Source organism: Eubalaena glacialis, chromosome 4 (genome assembly GCF_028564815.1).
Source record: "Eubalaena glacialis isolate mEubGla1 chromosome 4, mEubGla1.1.hap2.+ XY, whole genome shotgun sequence".
Lineage (NCBI taxonomy): Eukaryota > Metazoa > Chordata > Mammalia > Artiodactyla > Balaenidae > Eubalaena > Eubalaena glacialis.
The window spans coordinates 184,307,467-184,330,806 of record NC_083719.1 but is presented as its reverse complement, the minus strand read 5'-3'; the positions used below and the strand labels follow the sequence as shown (position 1 = coordinate 184,330,806).

At 42.2% G+C, this 23,340-nt stretch overlaps 1 protein-coding gene across 3 annotated transcripts in view; it reads right to left on the bottom strand.

Annotated features, from left to right (window-relative positions):
* LOC133091448 (zinc finger protein 77-like) overlaps positions 1 to 23,340 on the bottom strand; it is a 36,905-nt gene that overhangs the window by 4,434 nt on the left and 9,131 nt on the right. The window contains exon 1 of one of the 3 annotated variants that reach the window (XM_061190780.1): positions 9,903 to 9,987. The exons of 1 other annotated variant lie outside the window; for it this stretch is intronic. In XM_061190780.1, the coding sequence (XP_061046763.1) occupies positions 9,903 to 9,905 (3 nt within the window). In that variant the 5' untranslated portion in view covers positions 9,906 to 9,987. Of the gene's footprint in view, positions 1 to 7,607; positions 7,713 to 9,902; positions 9,988 to 23,340 lie in introns of those variants that run through there. One more of the 3 variants, XM_061190781.1, reaches the window with a different exon arrangement.

The following is a 23,340-nucleotide window of genomic DNA, read 5'->3' as shown; positions in this document are numbered from 1 at the left end:
TTTCCAGGGATGCTGAATCTGAACAACTCTCCCCTGGACTGAACAGCATGTAAAAGCCTGGGCCAGTCCCCTCATATCCGACAGAGGTAGAGATACGAACCCCCTGCCAGGATGAGGTGGACACCGAGGGCACAGACGCAGGCCAGGGCCCAGGGCCTGGGACACCTGTGGGGTAAGAGGAGGCCTGGTTCCTGAGGGATCTGTCAAGCCAGCAAGGCCTCTCAGATAAATAATCAAGAAATCAAGAATAATGCCCCACGAAAAAGAGTCACAGAAGGATCTGATGGCATTAGAGCCAAAGATGACTTTAACACAGAGAAAAATCACCGAGTTAATGTTTTTAGGACAATATGGTATGACTCTACACCCTTGAAATATAAAGCAAACTATCTTTATCAATTAGAATTTTAATTAAAAATATATTCCGAAAATTGAAATGATAAAATGTTCCAACTACATCAGCTACAAAGAAGGCAAGGCTACCTCACCCGGGGCTGCAACTGGGGTTTGCTAATCACACACCTGAAAATACGAGACATTAGTCATCAGGGAAATGCAATGAAAACTACAAGCAGATACCTCTTCCTACCCACTAGGAAGGCTATAAGACAGACAAGCAGATGCTGGCGAGGATGTGGGAAAGTTGGAACCTTACACACTGCTGGTGGGAAGGTAAAATGAAGCCACTTTGGAAGACAGTCCAGCAGATCCTCAAAATGATAAACACAGTGTCACCATATAACACAGCAATTCCACCCTAGGTATCTATCTACCCAAGAGAGGCGAAAGCAAACACCAACACAAAAACTAATACACAGGGACTTCCCTGGTGGTCCAGTGGTTAAGAATACCCCTTCCAATGCAGGGGACGCAGGCTCGATCCCTGGTCGGGGAACTAAGATCCCACACACCGCGGGGCAACTAAGTCCGTGCGCTGCAACGAAGAAGAGCCCACGTGCTGCAACTAAAACCTGATGCAGCCAAATAAATAAATAAATATTTTAAAACCCCCAAAAACTAATACACAGATGTTTACAGCAGCATGATTCATGACAGCCAAAAAGTGGAAACAACTCAAAAGGTCATCAACTGATTTGGATAAGCAAACACAGTAATCTCACAACGGAATATTATTTGCAACAAGAGGAATGAAGCACTAATCCACGACACAAAATCAATGAACTTTAAAAACATTAACAGGATTCACAAAAGCTCACAGGCAGTATCATATCATTTATGTGAAATGTACAGAATGAACAAATCTATAGAGACAGAAATTAGATTAATAACCTGCCTAGACCAAGGGCGGGCGGAGGCTTGGAATGAGTGGTGACTGCCAGCAGGTACAAGTTCTTTTGGGTGATAAAAATATCTAAAATTAGAATATGAGGACGGTTGCACAATCCAGTAAACATTCTAACACTTTTGAATTTTACAGTTTAAACCAGGAAACCTTACGGTTCATAAATTATACCTCAATAAAAACTGTTTAAAAAATAGATTCAGACTAGCTAAAAACATGTTCTTCTTAATCTAATGGCAATTTTATTCAAAAGCACCAGAACTTGGGCAAATAAAAGAATATGAATTGCCTAAGGAACAAAATTACAAACGTTTCAGAGATCCAGCAGGTTGAGGAGATATCACAAACCAATTGTCAAGGATGCAACACGTGCCCAGAGATGGAACTTGACGCATGATGTTCTATTTCTACAGGAGATGAAAATTCAGTCTGGTTTTCTTTCAAGACTACAGGCTGAAAACGGTGATTCCCCAAACTGCCTTAACAGAGATTTCCTGGAGAGAAGTAACGTCGCACATTCCACCATGTGTGAGCTGAAAGCAGAGTGGGCCAGTCACGTTCAACTTGGAACCGCCGTCACCTACAGATTGTTTCCACCCACCAAGGAGAGCTCCTGGAGAAGAGACCTCCCAATACCCTGCACCATCCATAAGCCTGATCATCCTTGTTGAAACTCCTAAAACGGCCCCATCAAGAAAGAAAAAAGACAAAAAATAACCACTTTCAAAAGCCCAGAATGAAGAGCTGGCAGATAACACGGCTCGGCAAGAAGTAGCTCCCGAGGATGGGCTGAGTGGATGTGAAACCTTTAAACATGACTGGCCCTAAAGGTGATGAATGATGCTCAGTCTTGGAGATGAGGAAAGACTGTCTTTTCAAAAAGGAACCGGGCTCAAAACCTTTCATAGTCTTTCCTAGTATGGAGGGAGGTTTCCATAAAGCACAATTTTTGATACCTTTCTTGGGGGGAAAATGTTGCAAGCTGACAGTTCATGAAAGATGTAGTTCTAGTACACTATTTCCACGCACCTGCCTTAATAACATGTGAACAGGTCACTCTTCAGTATACTTTATGGAGCCTGTTGAGCTTTGAAAATGGACAAATATGGGAAATAATAAATAATTAGTATTAAGTTAAATGATCTTACTCTAGTAAACGTGATTTTTTTTAAGGCGTATGAAGTGCTTTTCAAACTCTTATCCCAATGGAGCAAAATACCGATGAACAATTATTCCCCCACAGGATCCATAATAATGGAATCTCATCTTTAGTTAAGTCTTCATCTCGCCTATCTCCTTATCACCGAAGCATAAACTTCTTGAGAGCAACTAATGTACCAGTCTTGGGACTTTATACATTACCCTCTTGTAATTCCTTCCTACTGTTCAACGGGGAACTGCTCCTCTCTAGTAAATAGATATCTGTGTACACCGTTGGGCTGCTATGGGTCAAGAAGTGCTTCATCATGAGAGCTTTCAGGGTGTATGGAATGGGAGAATATAAAAAACAAATCTGCCCAATGCATTTGAGCAGAAGTGCTGGTTCCCATTTAAAGCCTGTCTCTCTGCTGCATATACCAGGATGGGAGCAAAAGATGCCTTAATATGTCACGTGGCACGTGTCACGTGCTGGAGACAATGGCACATGCTTAGTGCCTGTTTATCTTCTGTTCTGTGTTTTTAGTATTGGATGACTGAGGTCTTCTGAATGGTTTATCATAAAACCACATTTCAACTCTTGTTTCTGCTCAGAGAGTCTTTTCAAATATCCAAATGTATTTCTCACCCTCATCTCTTGGTAATAATAGACATAGAAATCTCTCTAATGCTGACCTGCAGTACATGCTTGAGTTTTAAAATCATTAATAGAGGAAACTAATGGCGTCGTTTTACCAGGAAAAAATACATGCAGGCCTTGGCAACACTGTGGGTTTAATTCCAGAGCACCACAATAAAGGAAATATTGCAATAAAGTGAATTACACAAATTTTTTGGCTTCCCTGTACAGGTAAAAGTCACATAGTCTTTTAAGTGTTCAATAGACTTATGTCTAAAAAACCTTGTACATACATTAAAAAACACTATTGCTAAAAAATGCTGACCATCAGTGAGCAAATACTCTTTGAAAATGGCACCCACAGACTTGCTCAGACGCAGGGCTGCACAACACCTTCAATTTGCAAACAACGCAGTATCTGCAAAGTGCAACAAAAACTGAAATGCAAGGGACTTCCCTGGTGGTCCAGTGGTAAAGAATCCGGCTTCCAATGCAGGGGATGCAGGTTGGATCCCTGGTGGAGGAACTAAGATCCCACATGCCGCAGGGCAAATAAGCCTGCGCGCCACAAGGAAGAGCCCACGTGCCGCAACGAAGATCCGTGTGCCACAACTAAGACCCGACGCAGCCAAATAATAATAAAACAAACAAATAAAAAACGACAATCAACAGACACCAACACCAAAATCACACATGGAATTATCTAACAAGGATTTTAAAGCCACTGAAAAATACTTCAGTGAGTAATTACAAACACATCTGAAACAAATAAAAAATTGAAAGTCTCAGCAAAGAAAGAAAAGATATAAAGAAGAAACAAATGGATATTTTAGAACTGAAAAATATAATAACTGAACTAAAAAACTGGATGGTTTCAATACAGAATGAATAAGACAGAGGAAAGAATCAGTCAACTTGAAGGTAGAACATCAGAATTTACCCAATCTGAACAACAGAGAGAAAATAGACCAAAAAAAAAGTGAAAGAGCCTTAGTGACCTGTGGGACAAACACAAAAGATAAAACATTAGTATCACTGGAGTCCCAGAAAGAGTTGAAAAAAGTATGCAATAGAAAATTACTAGAAGAGGGACTTCCCTGGTGGCACAGTGGATAGGACTCCGTGCTCCCAGTGCAGGGGGTCCGGGTTCAATCCCTGGTCAGGGAACTAGATCCCACATGCATGCTGCAACTAAGAGTTTGCATGCCACAACTAAGGAGCCTGCCTGCTGCAACTAAGACCCAGTGCAACCAAATAAATTTTTTAAAAATTACTAGAAGAATTATAGAAATGAAGAACAGATGAGTGGTTGTCAGAAGTTAGGGGTGAGGGGAAGAAGGAAGTGGGGTTTGTGTGACTATAACGGGATAGCAGGAACTATCTTTATAGTGATAGAATAGTGCTGTATCTTGATTGTGGTGATGGCTATACACATGTACACATGATAAAACTGTACACACACATACACATACATATAAAATTGGTGAAATCTATAAAAACCAAACAACCCTACACTTTCAAGTAATGGAACAAAAAAGTCTTACATGCTTGCACACTGAGTCACAGGGCAGAACACTGTATCAAGGAGGAAACGAAAGGGAAGAGCAGCCAAGTGTGAGCCACTCAGATCAGCAGCGTGCTGCCCACGGTGCACAAGGAAACCCCAAGTCAGAAGGTCAAAGCCATCCAAGCTGGATGGGTACCCGCAGGGCAGGGGGAAGGACTGAGCTCCAACCTCAGAGTAGAAATGCCCCGTCCTCTGGGCCTCAATTCTCACCCAGCAGGAAACGTTCAAGTTGAAGTTCTGACTCAGAGAAACTCTCTAATTCATCGACCCTCTGAACAGCAGTTGAGCCCAAGGAGCCTTCCCCACATCTGACCTTCACAGACTCACTCAGGGTGCACACATCACACTCAATCCACCAACTCATTGAATGAGGCCAAAAGCAAAGGTCAAGAGACAGCCGAAGGCAGCACAACCTCAGAGGACAAACCGTCCCCAGCACTTCTGGAGCTGGATGCCCTGCCCCATGCTTGTGCCATCAACAGCTCCTTCTGTGGTGGTTCTCTGGTCTGGAGGCCACCTGCAATGGGGGGGGGGGGGAGGTGGGGCGGGGCAAGACCCCAGGGCACCTTCCTTCACCTCCTCACAGGCTCAGCTTGTCCCACCCCAGATGATGCACCAGCTTCAAGCACCGTGGGTCATTTACAGGAGACAAAGACCCCTGTCTCAGTGTGTAAATGAGAACCTGCAGGATCACTGCTTCCTCCTGTGTTCATAGATAACGTAGGAGAGGGAAATTCTAGAGCACTTTTATGGTTTGAGCAACTGATTACTGCTCATCCCTTTCAGAAGACAGGCATCAGTTCACTAATAACCTCATGATGACAAGCTGTAACTCATCTAATCAGAAGTAAGCAAGTCTCAGTAGCCCTGGTCACATTCCACAGAATTTCCATTCATCTCTGTTGTCCAGGTAATAACAGTTAGTGGACCAGATTCAGACAGTGTCAGAACTCTGCACCCTGCATGGAAGAGTCATTACAATTTCTCTGAATCTTTTAAATCCATCTCTCCACCCATTTCACATGAAGGGGTGGGACTGCCTGCATTTCCTGAAATTCTAATGGAAGAGAAAACATTTTCTGTACTGAGACACTTCTCCCCAGAGGCATCTCTGGTTAAGGCCCAAAAGCCTGGAATACTACAAGTCAGCAGGAAAGGGCAAAGAACTGAGATGCTTACTACCCTCACTAAGGAGAAGAAACCAGGCAGAAAGAATGCAGAATTTTACACTTGCTGAAACCGGAAGCTGGATTAGGGGAAGCTATTAGTGCTGAGCTGGACCCAGAGGAGGCAGCTCACAGGTGTCACGGGACGATGCTGAACCCTCCCTGAGCCCTGTGCTCCTGGAAACTTTGATGGAAGGTGAAAGGACCCCCCCATCCTTTGGTGTTTTGGAAGATGGCAGGCTGCAAGAAACCACCCCCGTGCCCCACCTGACTCAGATAAGACTCACACGGAGGCCCCTTGTTTATCCAGGACAAGCCCAGACGCAGTCCCCCCAAAGCCCCATCTCCACCTCATCAGTGATTGGTGGAACTGTTCCCCCCACTGACCAAGCAGAACAAATGCTTGTTGGCCAAACTTTGGTTCAGCTCCTCTCCTTCCCCCTGACCTGGCCTCACCCCAGCCAGCCGACAGACCCCTAAGGACAGGCTGGCCTCAGGGATCTGCTATCTGAGCATCTCACCTGGTCCCTCCTGGTGTTGTTTACTCCTCTGTATAAGAGAAAAACTCTCTTTGCCCAACTCTTGAGACACTTGCAGATCTTAGGTTCACATGTCTCCCTTCCTGCAGAGCCCCCTGTGCCTGGTGCAACAGACCCTTCTCCCCCTGCAGGAACTCATTTGAATAAAGGTCTCTTGTTGGAAAGTTTGTAATTTTTTTAATGCCACAGGGTTGACCTAGTGTTCTCAATGGCCCATGTGAAAATTTAAAAAGAGAAAACGCACTAAAAAGAAGTGTGGGTGGGTGCAGAAGGAAGAGCCTCACCCAGTACCACTTGACATCAATTACAGGAAGAAATGTCAATTACAGTCCCCAACAGAAAAATTGAAAGAATCAACAATTACAAGCCTCAACATACATTGCATCTTCTCAAGAAGCTGGCTACCCCAGCAACTAGCCAATGAGAAACCAGCATCAACCTGAATTCTCCATCTCTCCACGGACTTTACATCAATACAACCCCTCCCAACTCCCTTCTTTTTCTCCAATAAATAAGTCTGTTGGACTTGCCTATGGCTTTTGCTATACCTTGTCTGTCCCGAATTGCAATTTTTTGCTGTTCCCAAATAAATCCATTTTTCCTAGTAAATAACTTATTTTTAAGCCCAACATCCATTTTTTACCTAAACTTTACTCAGGCTTCTTTTCCCAAATGCCCCTGACTCTGGGTCACTCCCCGCTACACCTCCCAAACTGAGCATCACTGAGCTGCAGAGCAAATCCCCTCTCACCTGGGCCGAGGACGCCCTGACCACAGGACCTCTGGTTCTGTCAATCCGCCTTCCTCTCACCCTCCTCTCACAGAAGAGAAAAGCCATTTGCTGTGTGGTTGGAGACGCTGGCACATCCCTGAGATCCGAGCCTCGGCCCTATCGCAACATTAATTGCAAAACACTCTCCCTGACCAACCCTGGACTTGACATTATCTGTCAGGTCCAGGGCGGGACCCCAGCGCCTGACCGCCCGCTCCAGGGGCTCGCCCCGTCCTCGCTCAGACACCCACCGGGACAGGGACTGGGTCGGAACTCAAGGGATCCCACGTTGCGGTCGAGGGCGGACACCCGAGGTGGGATCCGAGACCCCACTCGAGGACTGGACAGGACCCCGGGACCGCGCAACGCGGTCGAGGGTGGAAACTAGGGTCCGGACCGGGGTCACGGAGTCCTATCCTGCTGCCGCTTCCGGCCAATTCGAACCAGCCCCAGACGGTCTCGGCGCCAGCCCCACGCACTCACCATTTCAGCCCCTCTCCGCGCATTCAGGTCGTCCTCCCCGCGGCCCTGCAGCCCAACAGCTCCGGCAGGTTAGAGCGACAGCGACGGGACACCTGAGCCCCTCTGAAGTAGGTGCGACGCAACGCCCGGGCGGCTAAGAGCGACGTCACCACGTAAACGAATGCGCCCGCCCCCGCCTCTGATTGGATGAGGCTCCTAGCCTTCGCACCTTAATTGGACGGGTCTCTGGGCACACCCCCTTTTTGGGCCCTGATTGACAACGGGTGCAGGCCTGGATTCTGAGCGAAGGGCGGGCTGTAGGTCACGTGATGGAGCAGGGCGGAAGTGCGGGTGGTTGGCTTCAGCCCTTTACTGCCTGGCTTTCTATGGGGCGCCAGACCTGGCTGCCCTGGTGGACCCTAAGCCGAATGTACTCCTGGCCAGACAGACACAGCATCAGCCCACAGCTTGCAGTCCCCTTCTCCTGAACAGAAAAGTGCCACTCAGTTCCCCTCAGTGCCCCCTGTCCAGGGCTGCCCCCATAGGTCCGGGAGCCAGGACAGCAGGGGACAGGTGTGAAAGGAAAATCAAAATGGAGTCAGTATTGCTAAGAGAGCGCTCTAAAATGGAGGCAGGAGGCCACTGAGGAGGTGGGGCTTATGCAGGTCTCAGCCCAGATGGAATCTGAACTTTTGACCACTTACTGCCTTAACGCAGGCATCCAGAACATCTGCCCAATGACCCAGAAAGTCAAGATACTTATTGGACCCTTCCCCTAAATAACTCGTGACAGCCTATTCCTTAAGAACAAATATTTAATTCCCTGTGTCAGTCTATCATAATTCATGCCAGGCAACTTTAACAACCCTGTGGCTTTTCCTTTAATAAGTCTGTTACTCTTTCTCCTCCCTACAACACTTTCAGTGTTACGCTGTTGATGAAAAATTAATAGTCGATCTAAAAGAGAAAATAGAAAATTTTGTTTAAGCCTATGTGAGGATTATAACCCAGGAGACAGTCTCTCATAAAACTCAGAAGGCTGTTCCACTTACTAGAAGTCTAAGGCCATCATATACATTTTTGAGACAAAGGAGCATATATCAAAATGACACAATGACATCTCACATAAGGTTCACCAAAAATACACAGTCTAGATCTGCAGCAGATCAGCATGACCCCTGACAGGATTAGGAAAGGTATGTTATCTTGGAGTTACATTGCTGGTGGCAGAACGAGGAAAAAAATTTGATCTTTCTGGTGGAGAAGACATTCCTACCTTTGAGAAGGTCTGGTTAATGTATAATGCAGATGCACAATGCACATTAGGGAGGGCCCAATAAGGGCAGAGAGTAATGTTATGCTTAAATTTTCTTTCTTATGCCTCAAAACCATAAATTGTATTCTATCAACTCAAACCTGGGTCCCCCAAGTTGCAATTCCTAAGACCCCAAATAAAGCTCAATACTGATTACTGTTCCACATGAGACAGGAGGGCCTGGGGACCTCCGGAGTCAGGGGTCGGCCTGGGGGCAAGATCACTGTGAATCTGTTCCCAGAGTACAAAGACACTCTGTGATGCTCCCTGCATGTATTCAGGGGCCAGCCCCACTTTGACATTTTATCTTTGACACCAGGAGATCCAGCCCTCCTGCCCACACATTTGGGCTTGACCAAGTTCTCTGTGTCCTGTTTCTTACCCCACATCGTCAGACTTCTCCCCACAGGTTCCTGGACGGGGTGTCGCCCCCACGTCTGAGCAACACTGAGGTTCCGAACAAGCCCCTGGTCAGCTTCTCCAGGCAACAGGTGACCCAGGGAGCCCTGTCCAGTCCAGCCACGCCGGCCCCGCACTCCGCGCACCGCTCTCACTCGCCCAACTTCCCTCCTGCTCGCCCTCCTCACACAGAAAAGCCCTTTGCTGTGTGGTTGGAGACGCTGGCACATCTCTGAGATCCGAGCCTCGGCGTTATCGCAACAGTATTTGCAATACAGTCTCCTTGACAAGTCCAGGCTTGACTTTATCTGTGAGGTCCAGGGCGGGTCCCCCACGCCCCAGCGCCTAACGGCCCGCGTCGGGAGTAGTCCTGTCCTCCCTCCGACCCCCACGGGGCCAAAGACTCGGTCCGGACGCCCCGGAACCCGAGCAGTGACGGAGCAACACGGCAGGTCCTCAGCCCGCGGCCGAGGGGGAGACTCGGGTCGGGACTCCGGGGTGGGTGGGACGCGGGGAGACCCTGGTCCGTCCGTCGCTTTCGGCACGTTCCGGACCGTTCGAACCAGCCTTTTCCCTGTTATGGCCCTGAGCGGTGCACTCACCATCTCTGCCTCCTTCCGGGTTCTCCGAAGCGTCCTCGGGGCGACCCTCCGACCTGGGCAGGTGAGACCGACGGGGACGCGACACCTGAAGCCGCGCAGGACAAGCTCGCACAAGCGCAGAAAAACTTCCGCGGGCTGGGAACGCACGCGCCGCCCGCCCTTTCAGGGGCCCGGGCTCTGATTGGACAGTAATCCTTGCCCCGCCCCTGCCCTGATGGACAGTCCTCCTAGTCCCCCTCTATCCTGATTGCTGTTTCTCCGGACCCCAGTCGCCCCTGATTGGACAGTTAACCAGACCCCGCCCCTGCCTCCGAATGACAGGCCACTGGGACACGCGTGGCTGATCCGCCCGCCTGGGAATTGGGCTCCGTGCAGAACGGGCTCTGGGCGCGGCACACCCTGTGGCATCTGCTCGGTGGCTCCCCTGTGTCCTCCTCCTGCACCTGGAAGTCCAGACTCAGTTTCCCCGGGGATCGCTCCATATCCGGAATGAGGATGAGAAAATACGGGTCATAGGGCTTTGTTGATGGAAATAAAAATTAAACGATCTATAATAGGAATAGAAAAGTCTTTTGAGCCAAACTGAAGACTAGAGCCCTTAAGACGGCCTCTCAGGTAACTCAGAGGACCTGCTCAGGAGAAGCATGGTTTTTAGCACCGTTTTCTATCTTGTCAGAACTCTTAACAGCAAATAAGGCAGGGAAACATTCCTTCAAGGTTTCAAAAACGAACAGATCAGGGACTTCCCCGGTGGTCCACTGGTTAAGACTTCGTGCTCCCAGTGCAGGGCGCGTGGGTTCAACCCTTGGTCAGGGAACTAGATCCCACATGCTGCAACTAAAGACCCCGCATGCCACAACGAAGATCTCGCGTGCTGCAACTAAGACCTGGTGCAGCCAAATAAGTAAATATTTTTTTAAAAAACGGCAAAAACAAACAAACAACAACAACAACAAAAACCCCAAAAACAAACAGATCAGCACATAGGCTGCAGCAGGAGGCAACGAGTAGCTATGGCCTTGGCACCTGGGAAGGGAGTCATCATCGAAGGAGGACCAGCATTGGTGTCCCAGGAAGGGAGACATCTAGTCTTTATTTTTAACACGGACATCTTTTGTTCTGGTCAATGTGCCCTTTAATAATTAAAGCAGACAATGTGTTTGATAGGCCACAAACAGGCCGTTTTAGTTAGCATAAAATTCGAGTTAAATCATGTATAAGCCCGAATAACTTCCCCATACCTCAATAGGTGAAAATTTCTTTCATCAGCTTGGTGATCTACAGTGTCAGGGCGTGGCCCAGGGCAAGGTCATTGTGGAAACGTGCCCTTTAAGAACAAAGACTGAATGACACCACCATGTGCAACGCAGGGTCAGGCTTGGTCCATGTGTGACCTTTAACAGCAGGAGGCTCTGCCCTTAGTCCAAGCTCCCACCGCTGGGGCTTGAGGTCAGCTACCCAAGGCCCAGGGAGCTTTACCCCATGGGAAGTCAGACCCTGAGGTCCCAGTCTCCCTGCAGGACTGGTCTCAGCACAGCCACTGAGATGTCACAGTTCTCAGGTGTGCATTTTATACTGCAGGAAAATTTATGTCAGATCAGCTTTTAGTCAGTCTCTGTGAATTTTGAAATGTAAAAAGTTATATTTCCTTTTTCACACTGTATAGTGATGGTTGGACAGCTGTGCAATGTACAAAAAGCCACTGAGTTTTACACTTAAAAGTGTGAACGTTATGGTATGTGAACTGTATACTCGTTTAAAAACAAATTATAAGGCCATTATAGCCATGATAACCCTACCTCTTGGTCACCACTAAAATACTTTCTGTCTGGGAATTCCCTGGCAGTCCAGTGGTTAGGACTGCAGTTTCACTGCTGAGGGCCTGGGTTCAATCCCTGGTCGGGGAGTAAGATCCCACAAGCTGTGAGGCATGGCCAAAAAAATTCTTAAAAAAAAATTTTTTTTTCTGTGTTTGGATTTACCTAGTCTGGACATTTTATATACCTAAATGAAATCATACAATATTGGTCTTTTGTGTCTGACTTTTTTCCTCAGCATATTTTCAAGGTTTCATTCATGTTGCAGCATGTGTCAGAGCTTCCCTTACTTTTTATGACTATTATTCTCATCCTATGTACAGGTTACACTTTGTTTATCCATTCAGCCACTGATGGGCATTTGGGACATTTCCATCAGCCACTGATGGACATTCAGGACATTTCCACCTTTTGGCTATTGTGAATAGTGCTGCAACCAGCATTCACGTACACATATTTGAGCATCTGTTTCAGTATAGGCAGGAGTGGAAATGTTGGCTCACAGGGTTAATTTCATGTTTAACTTTTTGAGGAACCACCAAGCTCTTACCCACAGTGCCTGCACCATTTTACATTCCCACCAGCAGTGTACAGGGTTCTAATTTCTCCATATCCTTGACAACATTTCTTTTTTTTTCCTTTAGAATTATTTTATTAAATCATAAATGTACAACAGCTTCTTAACTCTACAGACGCACTTAAATTTTTTAAAGGAAAAATGTTATGTCTTATTACACCATGATCCTGGCTAATAGCTTTTCAAAACTTTGAGAAAAATCTTAAAAAAGGTTTTACATGTCACCTGAAACTTACAAATTTAACATTATCAAACAAGAAATGCTTCTACACTTACAAAGACCGCTAGAAAGAAACAATAATTAAAAAGCTAAGAAACTGTCTCAAAGGCACATTTTTTTTTTTTTTTACAATCCTTCCTCCACAGTAATGTTATTAAGTAATCCAATCCATTCACAAAATGGCTCTCTGCATCTGCTCTGGTGTCTTCTGCCATATTACTGCATATTTATGCATGACTGAGATAAGAGTTTCCTTAATATTGCTATTTCAATAACCTGAAGCTGTTCTGTTACCTCTGGGCACTCATCCTCTCATATTTATACAGTGAAGCCCATGGTAAATAGGAAGAAGATCAATATCAGCTTCTCCCTCCATAACCCCCAATTCCTTCACTGCTTCCTGGACCATAGTTTCTTCCACCATATGGTCCCCCCATGTTCCTGCTACCACCAAAGTTTCCACTCTTCATTGGACCGTAGTTAGAAGATTGCTGGTTATAATTTCCAAAATCATTGCCATTTCCACTTCCACAATTTCTTCCTCCACAGATGCCATACCCACCCCAGGAGCTCCCACCCTGGTTGCCAGATCCAAACCTCTATCACCATATCCTCCTCCTCCTCCTCCATAACCTGGGCCACCTCCAAAATTGCCACCTCCAGGTCTTCCTCCATACCCAGGATACCCATCCCTAAATCCAGGACCACTTCCATATCCATCAGGTCCTCCTCTTAAGTTACTTCCTGGTCCAAAATTGCCACCAGCACCGCGAGAATCTCCAAAACCAAAGTGGCCTCCTCTTCCACTTCTAGAACTTTGGACTTCCTGCATTTCTTGTCTAGACAAAGCCTTTCTTACTTCTGCATTACGACCATTGATGGTATGGTATTTCTGCAACACAGTCTTTTTTTTTTTTTTTAGGTTTTCAAATGTACTTTATTTCTTCAATCATGCCATATTTTAATGCTTTTACTTGGCATCAATTATGAGTTGATTTGAAACAATTCAGTATTAAACCAGCTGGGATGATCACTGTTCTCTCCATTCCTTTGGGGTGACTCTGCCAACAGGGGACAGGTTCCATTCTATTCCAATTTGTGTTGCTGTATATGCCCATACAGCAACACAGAAAGTGGCTCCACTAGCCACTAGAAAGATTACACTTTCTTCTCAAGTGCACACGGAAAATTCTCCAGGATAGATCACATTCTGGGTCACAAATCACGCCTTGGTAAATTTAAGAAAACTGAAGTCGTTATCAAGCATCTTTTCTGACGACAATGCTATGAGATTAGAAATAAATTACAGGAAAAAAAACATAGAAAAACACAAACACATGGAAGCTAAACAATACACTACTAAATAACCAAGAGATCACTGAAGAAATCAAAGAGGAAGTCAAAAAATAGGTAGAGTCAAATGACAATGAAAAAACGATGATCCAAAACCTATGGGATGCAGCAAAAGCAATTCTAAGAAGGAAGTTTACAGCAATACAATCCTACCTCAAGAAACAAGAAAAATCTCAAATAAACAATCTAACCTTACACCTAAAGGAACTAGAGAAAGAAGAACAAACAAAACGCAAAGTGAATAGAAGGAAAGACTCATAAAGATCAGAGCAGAAATAAATGAAGTAGAAACAAAGAAAACAATAGCAAAGATCAACAGAACTAAAAGCTGGTTCTTTGAGAAGATATACAAAATTGATAAACCTTTAGCCAGACTCATGAAGAAAAAGAGGGAGAGGATTCATATCAATAAAATTAGAAATGAAAAACAAGTTACAACAGACACTGCAGAAACACAAAGCATCATAACAGACTACTACAAGCAATTCTATGCCAATAAAATGGACAACCTGGAAGAAATGGACAAATTCTTAGAAAGAGGGGCTTCCTTAGTGGTGCAGTGGTTGAGAATCCACCTGCCAATGCACGGGACACGGGTTTGAGCCCTGGTCCAGGAAGATCCCACATGCCGCAGAGCAACTAAGCCCATGAGCCACAACTACTGAGCCTGTGCTCTAGAGCCCATGAGCCACAACTACTGAGCCCACATGCCACAACTACTGAAGCCCGCGGGCCTAGAGCCTGTGCTCCACGAGAGAAGCCACTGCAATGAGAAGCCCGCGCACCGCAACGAAGAGTAGCCCCTGCTCGCCCCAACTAGAGAAAGGCCACGCGCAGCAACGAAGCCCCAACACAGCCAAAAAAAAAAAAAAATTCTTAGAAAGATATAACCTTCCAAGACTGAACCAGGAAGAAGTAGAAAATATAAACAGACCAATCAGAAGTAATGAAATTGAAACTGTGATTAAATATCTTCCAACAAACAAAAGTCCAGGACCAGATGGCTTCACAGGTGAATTCTATCAAATATTTAGAAAAGAGCTAACACCCATTGTTCTCAAAATCTTCCAAAAAACTGCAGAGGAAGGAACACTCCCAAATTCATTCTACAAGGCCACCATCACCCTGATACCAAAATCAGGCAGAGATACTACAAAAAAAGAAAATTACAGACCAACATCACTGATGAATACAGATGCAAAAATCCTCAACAAAATACTAGCAAACAGAGTCCAACAACACATTAAAAGAATCACACACCATGATCAAGTGGGATTTATCCCAGGGATGCAAGGATTCTTCAATATATGCAAATCAATCAATGTGATACACTATATTAACAAATTGAAAAATAAAAACCATATGATCATCTCAATAAATGCAGAAAAAGCTTCTGACAAAATTCAACACCCATTTATGATAAGAACTCTCCAGAAAATAGGCATAGAGGGAACCTACCTCAACATAATAAAGGCCATATATGACAAACCCACAGCAAACATCATCCTCAATGGTGAAAAACTGAAAGCATTTCCTCTAAGATCAGGAACAAGACAAGTTTGCCCACTCTCACCACTATTATTCAACATAGTTTTGGAAGTCCTAGCCATGGCAATGAGAGAAGAAAAAGGAATAAAAGGAATACAAATTGGAAAAGAAGAAGTACAAGTGTCACTCTTCACAGATCACATGATACTATACATAGAAAATCCTAAAGATGCCACCAGCAAACTACCAGAGCTAATCAGTGAATTTGGTAAAGTTGCAGGAAAATTAATGCACAGAAATCTCTTGCTTTTCTATATGCTAACAATGAAAGATCAGAAAGAGAAATTAAGGAAACAATCCCATTCACCACTGCAACAAAAAGAAAAAATAACTAGAAATAAACCTACCTAAGAAGGTAAAAGACCTGTACTCAGAAAACTATAAAACACTGATGAAAGAAATCGAAGATGACACAAACAGATGGAGAGATATACCATGTTCTTGGATTGGGAGAATCAATATTGTGAAAATGACTATACTACTCAAAGCAATCTACAGATTCAATGCAATCCCTATCAAATTACCAATGGCATTTTTTACAGAACCAGAACAAAAAATCTTAAGATTTGTATGGAGACATGAAAGACCCCAAATAGCCAAAGCAAACTTGAAGGGAAAAAACGGAGCTGGAGGAATCAGACTCCCTGACTTCAGACTATACTACAAAGCTACAGTAATCAAGACAATATGGTATTGGCACAAAAACAGAAATACAGATCAATGGAACAGGATAGAAAGCCCAGAGATAAACCCATGCACATATGGTAACCTTATCTTTGATAAAGAAGGCAAGAATATACAATGGAAAAAAGACAGCCTCTTCAACAAGTGGTGCTGGCAAAACTGAACAGCTACACGTAAAAGAATGAAATTAGAACACTCCCTAACTCCAAACACAAAAATAAACTCAAAATGGGATTAGAGACCTAAATGTAAGGGCAGACACTAGCAAACTCTTAGAGGAAAACATAGGAAGAACACTCTATGACATAAATCACAGCAAGATCCTTTGTGACCCACCTCCTAGAGAAATGGAAATAAAACCAAAAATAAACAAATGGGACCTAATGAAACTTAAAAGCTTTTGCACAGCAAAGGAAACCATAAACAAGACGAAAAGACAACCCTCAGAATGGGAGAAAATATTTGTAAATGAAGCAACTGACAAAGGATTAATCTCCAAAATATACACGCAGATCATGCAGCTCAATATCAAAAAAACAAACAACCCAATCCAAAAATGCGCAGAAGACCTAAATAGACATTTCTCCAAAGAAGATATACAGATTGCCAACAAACACATGAAAGGATGCTCAACATCACTAATCATTAGAGAAATGCAAATCAAAACTACAATGAGGTATCACCTCACACCGGTTAGAATGGACATCATCAGAAAATCTACAAACAACAAATGGTGGAGAGAGTGTGGAGAAAAGGGAACCTTCTTGCACTGTTGGTGGGATACAGCCACTATGGAGAACAGTATGGAGGTTCCTTAAAAAACTGAAAAAAACTGAAAAAAGAATTACCATATGACCCAGCAATCCCACTACTGGGCATATACATGCACCGCAATGTCCATTGCAGCACTTTTTACAATAGCCAGGTCATGGAAGCACCTTAAATGCCCACTGACAGACGAATGAATAAAGAAGATATGGTACATATATACAGTGGAATATTATTCAGCCATAAAAAGGAACGAAATTGAGTCATCTGTGGAGACGTGGATGGACCTAGAGACTGTCATACAGAGTGAAGTAAGTCAGAAAGAGAAAAACAAATAGCATATATTAACACATATATGTTGAATCTAGAAAAATGGTACAGATGAACCCGTTTGCAAGGCAGAAATAGAGACACAGATGTAGAGAACAAACGTATGGACACCAAGGGGGGAAAGTGGTGGGGGGGGGGATGGTGGGATGAACTGGGAGATTGGGATTGACATATATACACTGATTTGTATAAAATAGATAACTAATAAGAACCTGCTGTATAAAAAATAAAATTTAAAAAAATTAACAAAAAGAACAAAAAAGAATGACTCACATTCTGGTGAGATTTTTAAAAATTTTTTTAAATGAAGAAATATCAGTTAGAGAGAAAAAAATCATTAAAAAAAGAAAAAACATAGAGTGGCTGAATGGATACAAAACCAAGACCCATATATATGCTGCCCACAGGGACTCACTTCAGATCTAAAGATACACAGATTAAAAGTGAGGAGATGGAAAAAGGGATTCCACACAAATGGAAACAAAAAGAAAGCTGGAATAGCAATAATTAGACAAAACAAACTTTAAAACAAAGATTGTAACAAGAAACAAAGAAGGACATTATTTAATGATAAAAGTATTGATCCAACAAGAAGATAAAACATTTGTAAACATATATGCACCCAACATAGGACCACCTAAATATATGATGCAAATATTAACAAACATAAAGAATGAAATTGACAGTAACACAATAGCAGGGGACTTCAACACCCCACATACATCAATGGACAGATCATCCAGACAGAAAATCAGTACTGAAACACCAGCTTTAAACAACACATTAGGTCAGATGGACTTTAAATTATACACACACACACACACATACTATAGTTTTTACATATAAAACATTCCATCCAAGAGCAGCAGAATACACATTCTTTTCAAGTGTACATGGTACATTCTCCAGGATGCATCACATGCTAGACCACAAGTCTCAATACATTTAAGAAGAATGAAATCATATCAAGCATCTTTCTCAACCACAACAGTATGAGAAATATATTCTTATATATATACATATAAGAAAAGAACAGCAAAAACCCCACAAAAACGTGGAGGCTAAACAACATGCTATTAAACAACTAATGGTTTATTGAAAAAATCAAAGAGGAAATAAAAAGATACCTGGAGATAAGTGAAAATAGAAACACAATGTTCCAAAAATCTATGGGATGCAGCAAAAGCAGTTCTAAGAGAGAAGTTCATGGTGATACATCCTACCTCAGGAAACAAGAAAAACCTCAAATAAACAATCTAACCTTACACCTAAAGAAACTAGAAAAAGAATAACAAGCAAAGCCCGAAGTTAGTAAAAGGAAAGATGTAATAAAGATCAGGGCAGAAATAAATGAAATAGAAACTAAAAAAAAAAATGAAAAAGATCAATGAAATGAAGAGCTGCTTCTTTTAAAAGATAAACAAAATTGATGAACCTTTGGCCCACTCATTAAGAAAAAAAAAAGAGAGCCCAAATAAATAAAATCAAAAAAGAAAGAGGAAAAGTTATAACCAAAACTACAGAAATACTAAGGATCATAAGAGATTATGACAAACAATTACACACTAATAAAAAAAAAGGATAAATTCCTAGATGTGCAATCTCTCAAGACTGAATCAGAAAGAAATGTAAGAGGGACTTCCCTGGTGGTCCAGTGGCTAAGACTCCGTGCTCCCAATGCAGGGGGCCTGGATTCGATCCCTGGTCAGGGAAATAGATCCCACATGTTGCAACTAGAGACCCTGCATGCCGCAACTAAAGATCCCACATGCCACAACAAAGATCCTGCATTCTGCAACTAAGACCCAGCACAGCCAAATAAATAAATAAATATTTTTTTAAAAAAAAGAAAGAAAAAAATATCAGACATGAGTGGACCAGTTACTAGTAATGAAATTGAATCAGTAATTTAAAAACAAAAAACAAAACAAAAAAAACCTCCTGACAAACAGAAGTCCAGGACCAGATACCTTCACAGATGAATTCTACCAAACATTTAAAGAAGAGTTAATCCCTATCTTTTTCAAACTATACCAACAAATTGAAGAGGAAGGAATGCTTCCCAGATCGTTATATGAGGCCAGCATCACCCTAATACCAAAATCAGACAGACACTACACACAAAAAGAAAACTACATGCCAATATCACTAATAACATAGACACAAAAATCCTCAACAAAACACTAGCAAACCAAAATCAACAATACGTTAAAAGGATCATTCAGGGCTTCCCTGGTGGTGCAGAGGTTGAGAATCTGCCTGCTAATGCAGGGGACACGGGTTCGAGCCCTGGTCTGGGAAGATCCCACATGCCGTGGAGCAACTAGGCTCGTGAGCCACAACTACTGAGCCTGCGCGTCTGGAGCCTGTGCTCTGCAACAAGAGAGGCCACGATAGAGAGAGGCCCGTGCACCGCGATGAAGAGTGGCCCCTGCTTGCCACAACTAGAGAAAGCCCTCACAGAAACGAAGACCCAACACAGCCAAAAATAAATAAATAAATAAATTTAAAAATATGGAACTCACCATCTTAAAAAAAAAAAAAAAAAAAAAAGGATCATTCACCATGATCAAGTGGGGTTTATCCCAAAGATGCTAGGATAGTTCCATATCTGCAAATCAGTCAATGTGATAGAACTCATTAACAAATTGAAGATTAAAATTCATATGATCACCTCAGTAGGTTCAGAAAAAGCTTTTGACAAAATTCAACCTGTGTGTATGATAAAAACTCTCAACAAAGTGGGTATAGAGGGAACATACCTCAACATAATAAAGGTATATATGACAAACCTAGAGCCAATATCATATTCAATGGTGAAAAGCTGAAAACATTTCCTCTAAGATCAGGAACAAGACAAAGATGCCCACTCTCACCACTTTTAATCAACATAGTATTGGAAGTCATAGCCCCAGCGATCAGACAATAAAAAGAAATAAACGGAATCCAAATTGGAAAGAAAGAAGTAAAACTGTCACTCACTGTTTGCAGGTGACCTGATACTATACGAAGAAAATCCTAAAGATGCCACACACACAAAAAAACTATTAGATTAAATGAATTCAGTAAAGTTGCAGGATATAAAATGAGTATACAGAAATCTGTTCAGTATCTAAACACTAACAACAAACTATCAGAAAGGGAAATTAAGAATAATTCCACTTACAATTGCAACAAAAAATAAAATACCTGGGAATAAATCTGAGGAGGTAAAAGAACAGTACATAGAAAACTATAAGACACTGATGAAACTGAAGATGACACAAACAAATGGAAAGATTTATTGTTCTCAATGATTAGAAGAATAAATATTGTTAAAATGACCATACTACTGAAAGCAATCTACAGAGTCAAGGCAATCCCTACTAAAATACAAATGGCATTTTCCACAGAACTAGAACAAACACTTCCAAAATTTGTATGGGAACACAAAAAACCTCAAATAGCCAAAACAATTTTCAGAATGAAGAATGAAGCTGGAGGTATCATATTCTCTGATTTCAAACTATACAACAAAGCTACAGGAATCAAAACAGTATGGCAGTGGCACAAAAACAGACACATACATCAAAGGAACAGAATAGAAAGCCCAGAAATTAACACACATTTATTTGGTCAATTAATATATGACAAAGGAGGCAAGAATATACAACGGGGTGGTGGGGGGGGGAAGATAGCTTCTTTAATAAGTAGAAAACTGGACAGCTACATGCAAAAGAAACAAAAAATAAAACCAGACTACTTTCTCACACCATACACAAAAGCAATCTCAAAATGGACTAAAGTCTTAAATATAAGACCTGAAGTCATAAAACTTCTAGAAGAAAACATAGGCTGGATGCTCTTGGACATGTCTTAGCAATATTTTTTGGATATGTCTCCTCAGGCAAGGGAAACAAAAGCAAAAATAAACAAATGGGACTACATCAACCTAAAAAGCTTTTGCACAGTGAAGGAAACCACCAATAAAATGAAAAGGCAACCTACTGACTGGAAAAATGACATATCATTTGCAAATGATATGTCTAGTAAGGGGTTGATATCTAAAACATATAAAGAACTCATACAACTCATACAAAAACAAACAACTCAATTGAAAAATAAGCAGAGGACCTTAATAGCCATTTTTCCAAAGAAGACACACAGAAGGCCCAAAGGCACATGAAAAGGTGCTCAACATCACTAATCATCAGAGAAATGCTCAACAAAACCACAATGAGATATCACCTCACACCTGTCAGAATGGCTATTATCAAAAAGAAAACAAGTAACAAGTGTTGGTGAAGATGTGGAGAAAAGGGAACCCTTGTGCACTATTGGTGGGAATGTAAATTCATGTAGCTGCTATGGAAAACAGTATGGAGTTTCCTCAAAAAATTAAAAATATACTCTATAGTACAGGGAACTCTACTCAATACTCTGTAATGGCCTATAGGGGAAAAGAACTTTTTAAAAAAGTGGACATATGTATATGTATAACTGATTCACTTTGCTGTACACCTGAAACTAACAGAATATTGCAAATCAACTATACTCCAATAAAAAAAAAGTTTTTTAATTAAAAATAGAACTACCTCACAATCCAGCAATTCCACTTCTGGGTATTTTTCCAAAGAAAACAAAAAACACTAATTGGAAAAGATACAGGTACCTCTATGTTCATTGAAGCATTATTTAGAATAGCCAAGATATGGAAGCCACCTAAGTGTCCACCGATAGATGAATGGATATGGAGATATATATATATATATGTGTATATATATATATGTATGTGTATATATATATATATATATACACATACATATATATATAATGGAATATTACTCAGCCATAAAAAATAATGAAATCTTGCCATTTGTGACATAAACCATATGATTTCACTTATATGTGGAATCTAAAAAACAAAACAAATGCACAAAGATAACAAAACAGAGTCATAGATGCACAGACAAATAGCAGTTGCCAGAGGGGAAGGGGTTGAGAGGATGACTGAAATAGTTGAGGGAGATTAAGAAGTAACAGCTTCCAGGCTTCCCTGGTGGCACAGTGGTTAAGAATCTGCCCCAATGCAGGGGACACGGGTTTGAGCCCTGGTCCGGGAAGATCCCACATGCTGCGGAGCAACTAAGCCCATGTGCTACAACTACCGAGCCTGCACTCTAGAGCCCGCGAGCCACAACTACTGAAGCCCATGCACCTAGAGTCCATGCTCCGCAATAAGAGAAGCCACTGCAGTGAGAAGCCTGCGCACCGCAACGAAGAGTAGCCCCCGTTCACCACAACTAGAGAAAGCCCGCGCGCAGCAACGAAGACACAACGCAGCCAAAAATAAATAAATAAATAAATTTAATTTAAAAAGGGTAACAACTTCCAGTTATAAAATAAATAAGTCACTGGGATAAAACGTACAGTGTAGGGAATATAATCAATAATAATATAATATCTTTGCATGGTGACAGTTGGTAACTAGACTTACAGTGGTGATCATTTTGTAATGTACAGAAATAGTGAATCACTATTTTGTGCACTGGAACTAACAAAGTGCTGTAGATCAATTATACTTCAAGAAACAAAGAAACTCATAGAAAAAGAGATCAGATTTGTGGTTACCAGAGGCAAGGGGTTGGGGGAGTGGAAAGTGGATAAGGTGGTCAAAAGGTACAAACTTCCAGTTACAAGTTAAATAAGTACTAGGATGTAATGTACAACATGATTAATATAATTAACACTGCTGTATGTTATACATGAAAGCTAAGAGAGGAAATCCTGAGAGTTCCCGTCACAAGGAAAAAAAATTTTTTTTCTTTTTTAAATTTTGATTGGAGTATAGTTGATTTACACTGTTGTGTTAGTTTCAGGTGTACAGCAAAGTGAATCAGTTATACATATACATATATCCACTCTTTTTTTAGATTCTTTTCCCATATAGGCCATTACAGAGGATTGAGTAGAGTTCCCTATACTATACAGTAGGTCCTTATTAGTTATCTATTTTATCTATAGTAATGTGTATATGTCAATCCCAATCTCCCGATTTATCCCTCCCTCCCCTTAGCTCTTGGTAACCATAAGTTTGTTTTCTACATCTGTAACTCTGTTTGTTTTTTTTTATAAATTTATTTATTTTATTTATTTATTCTT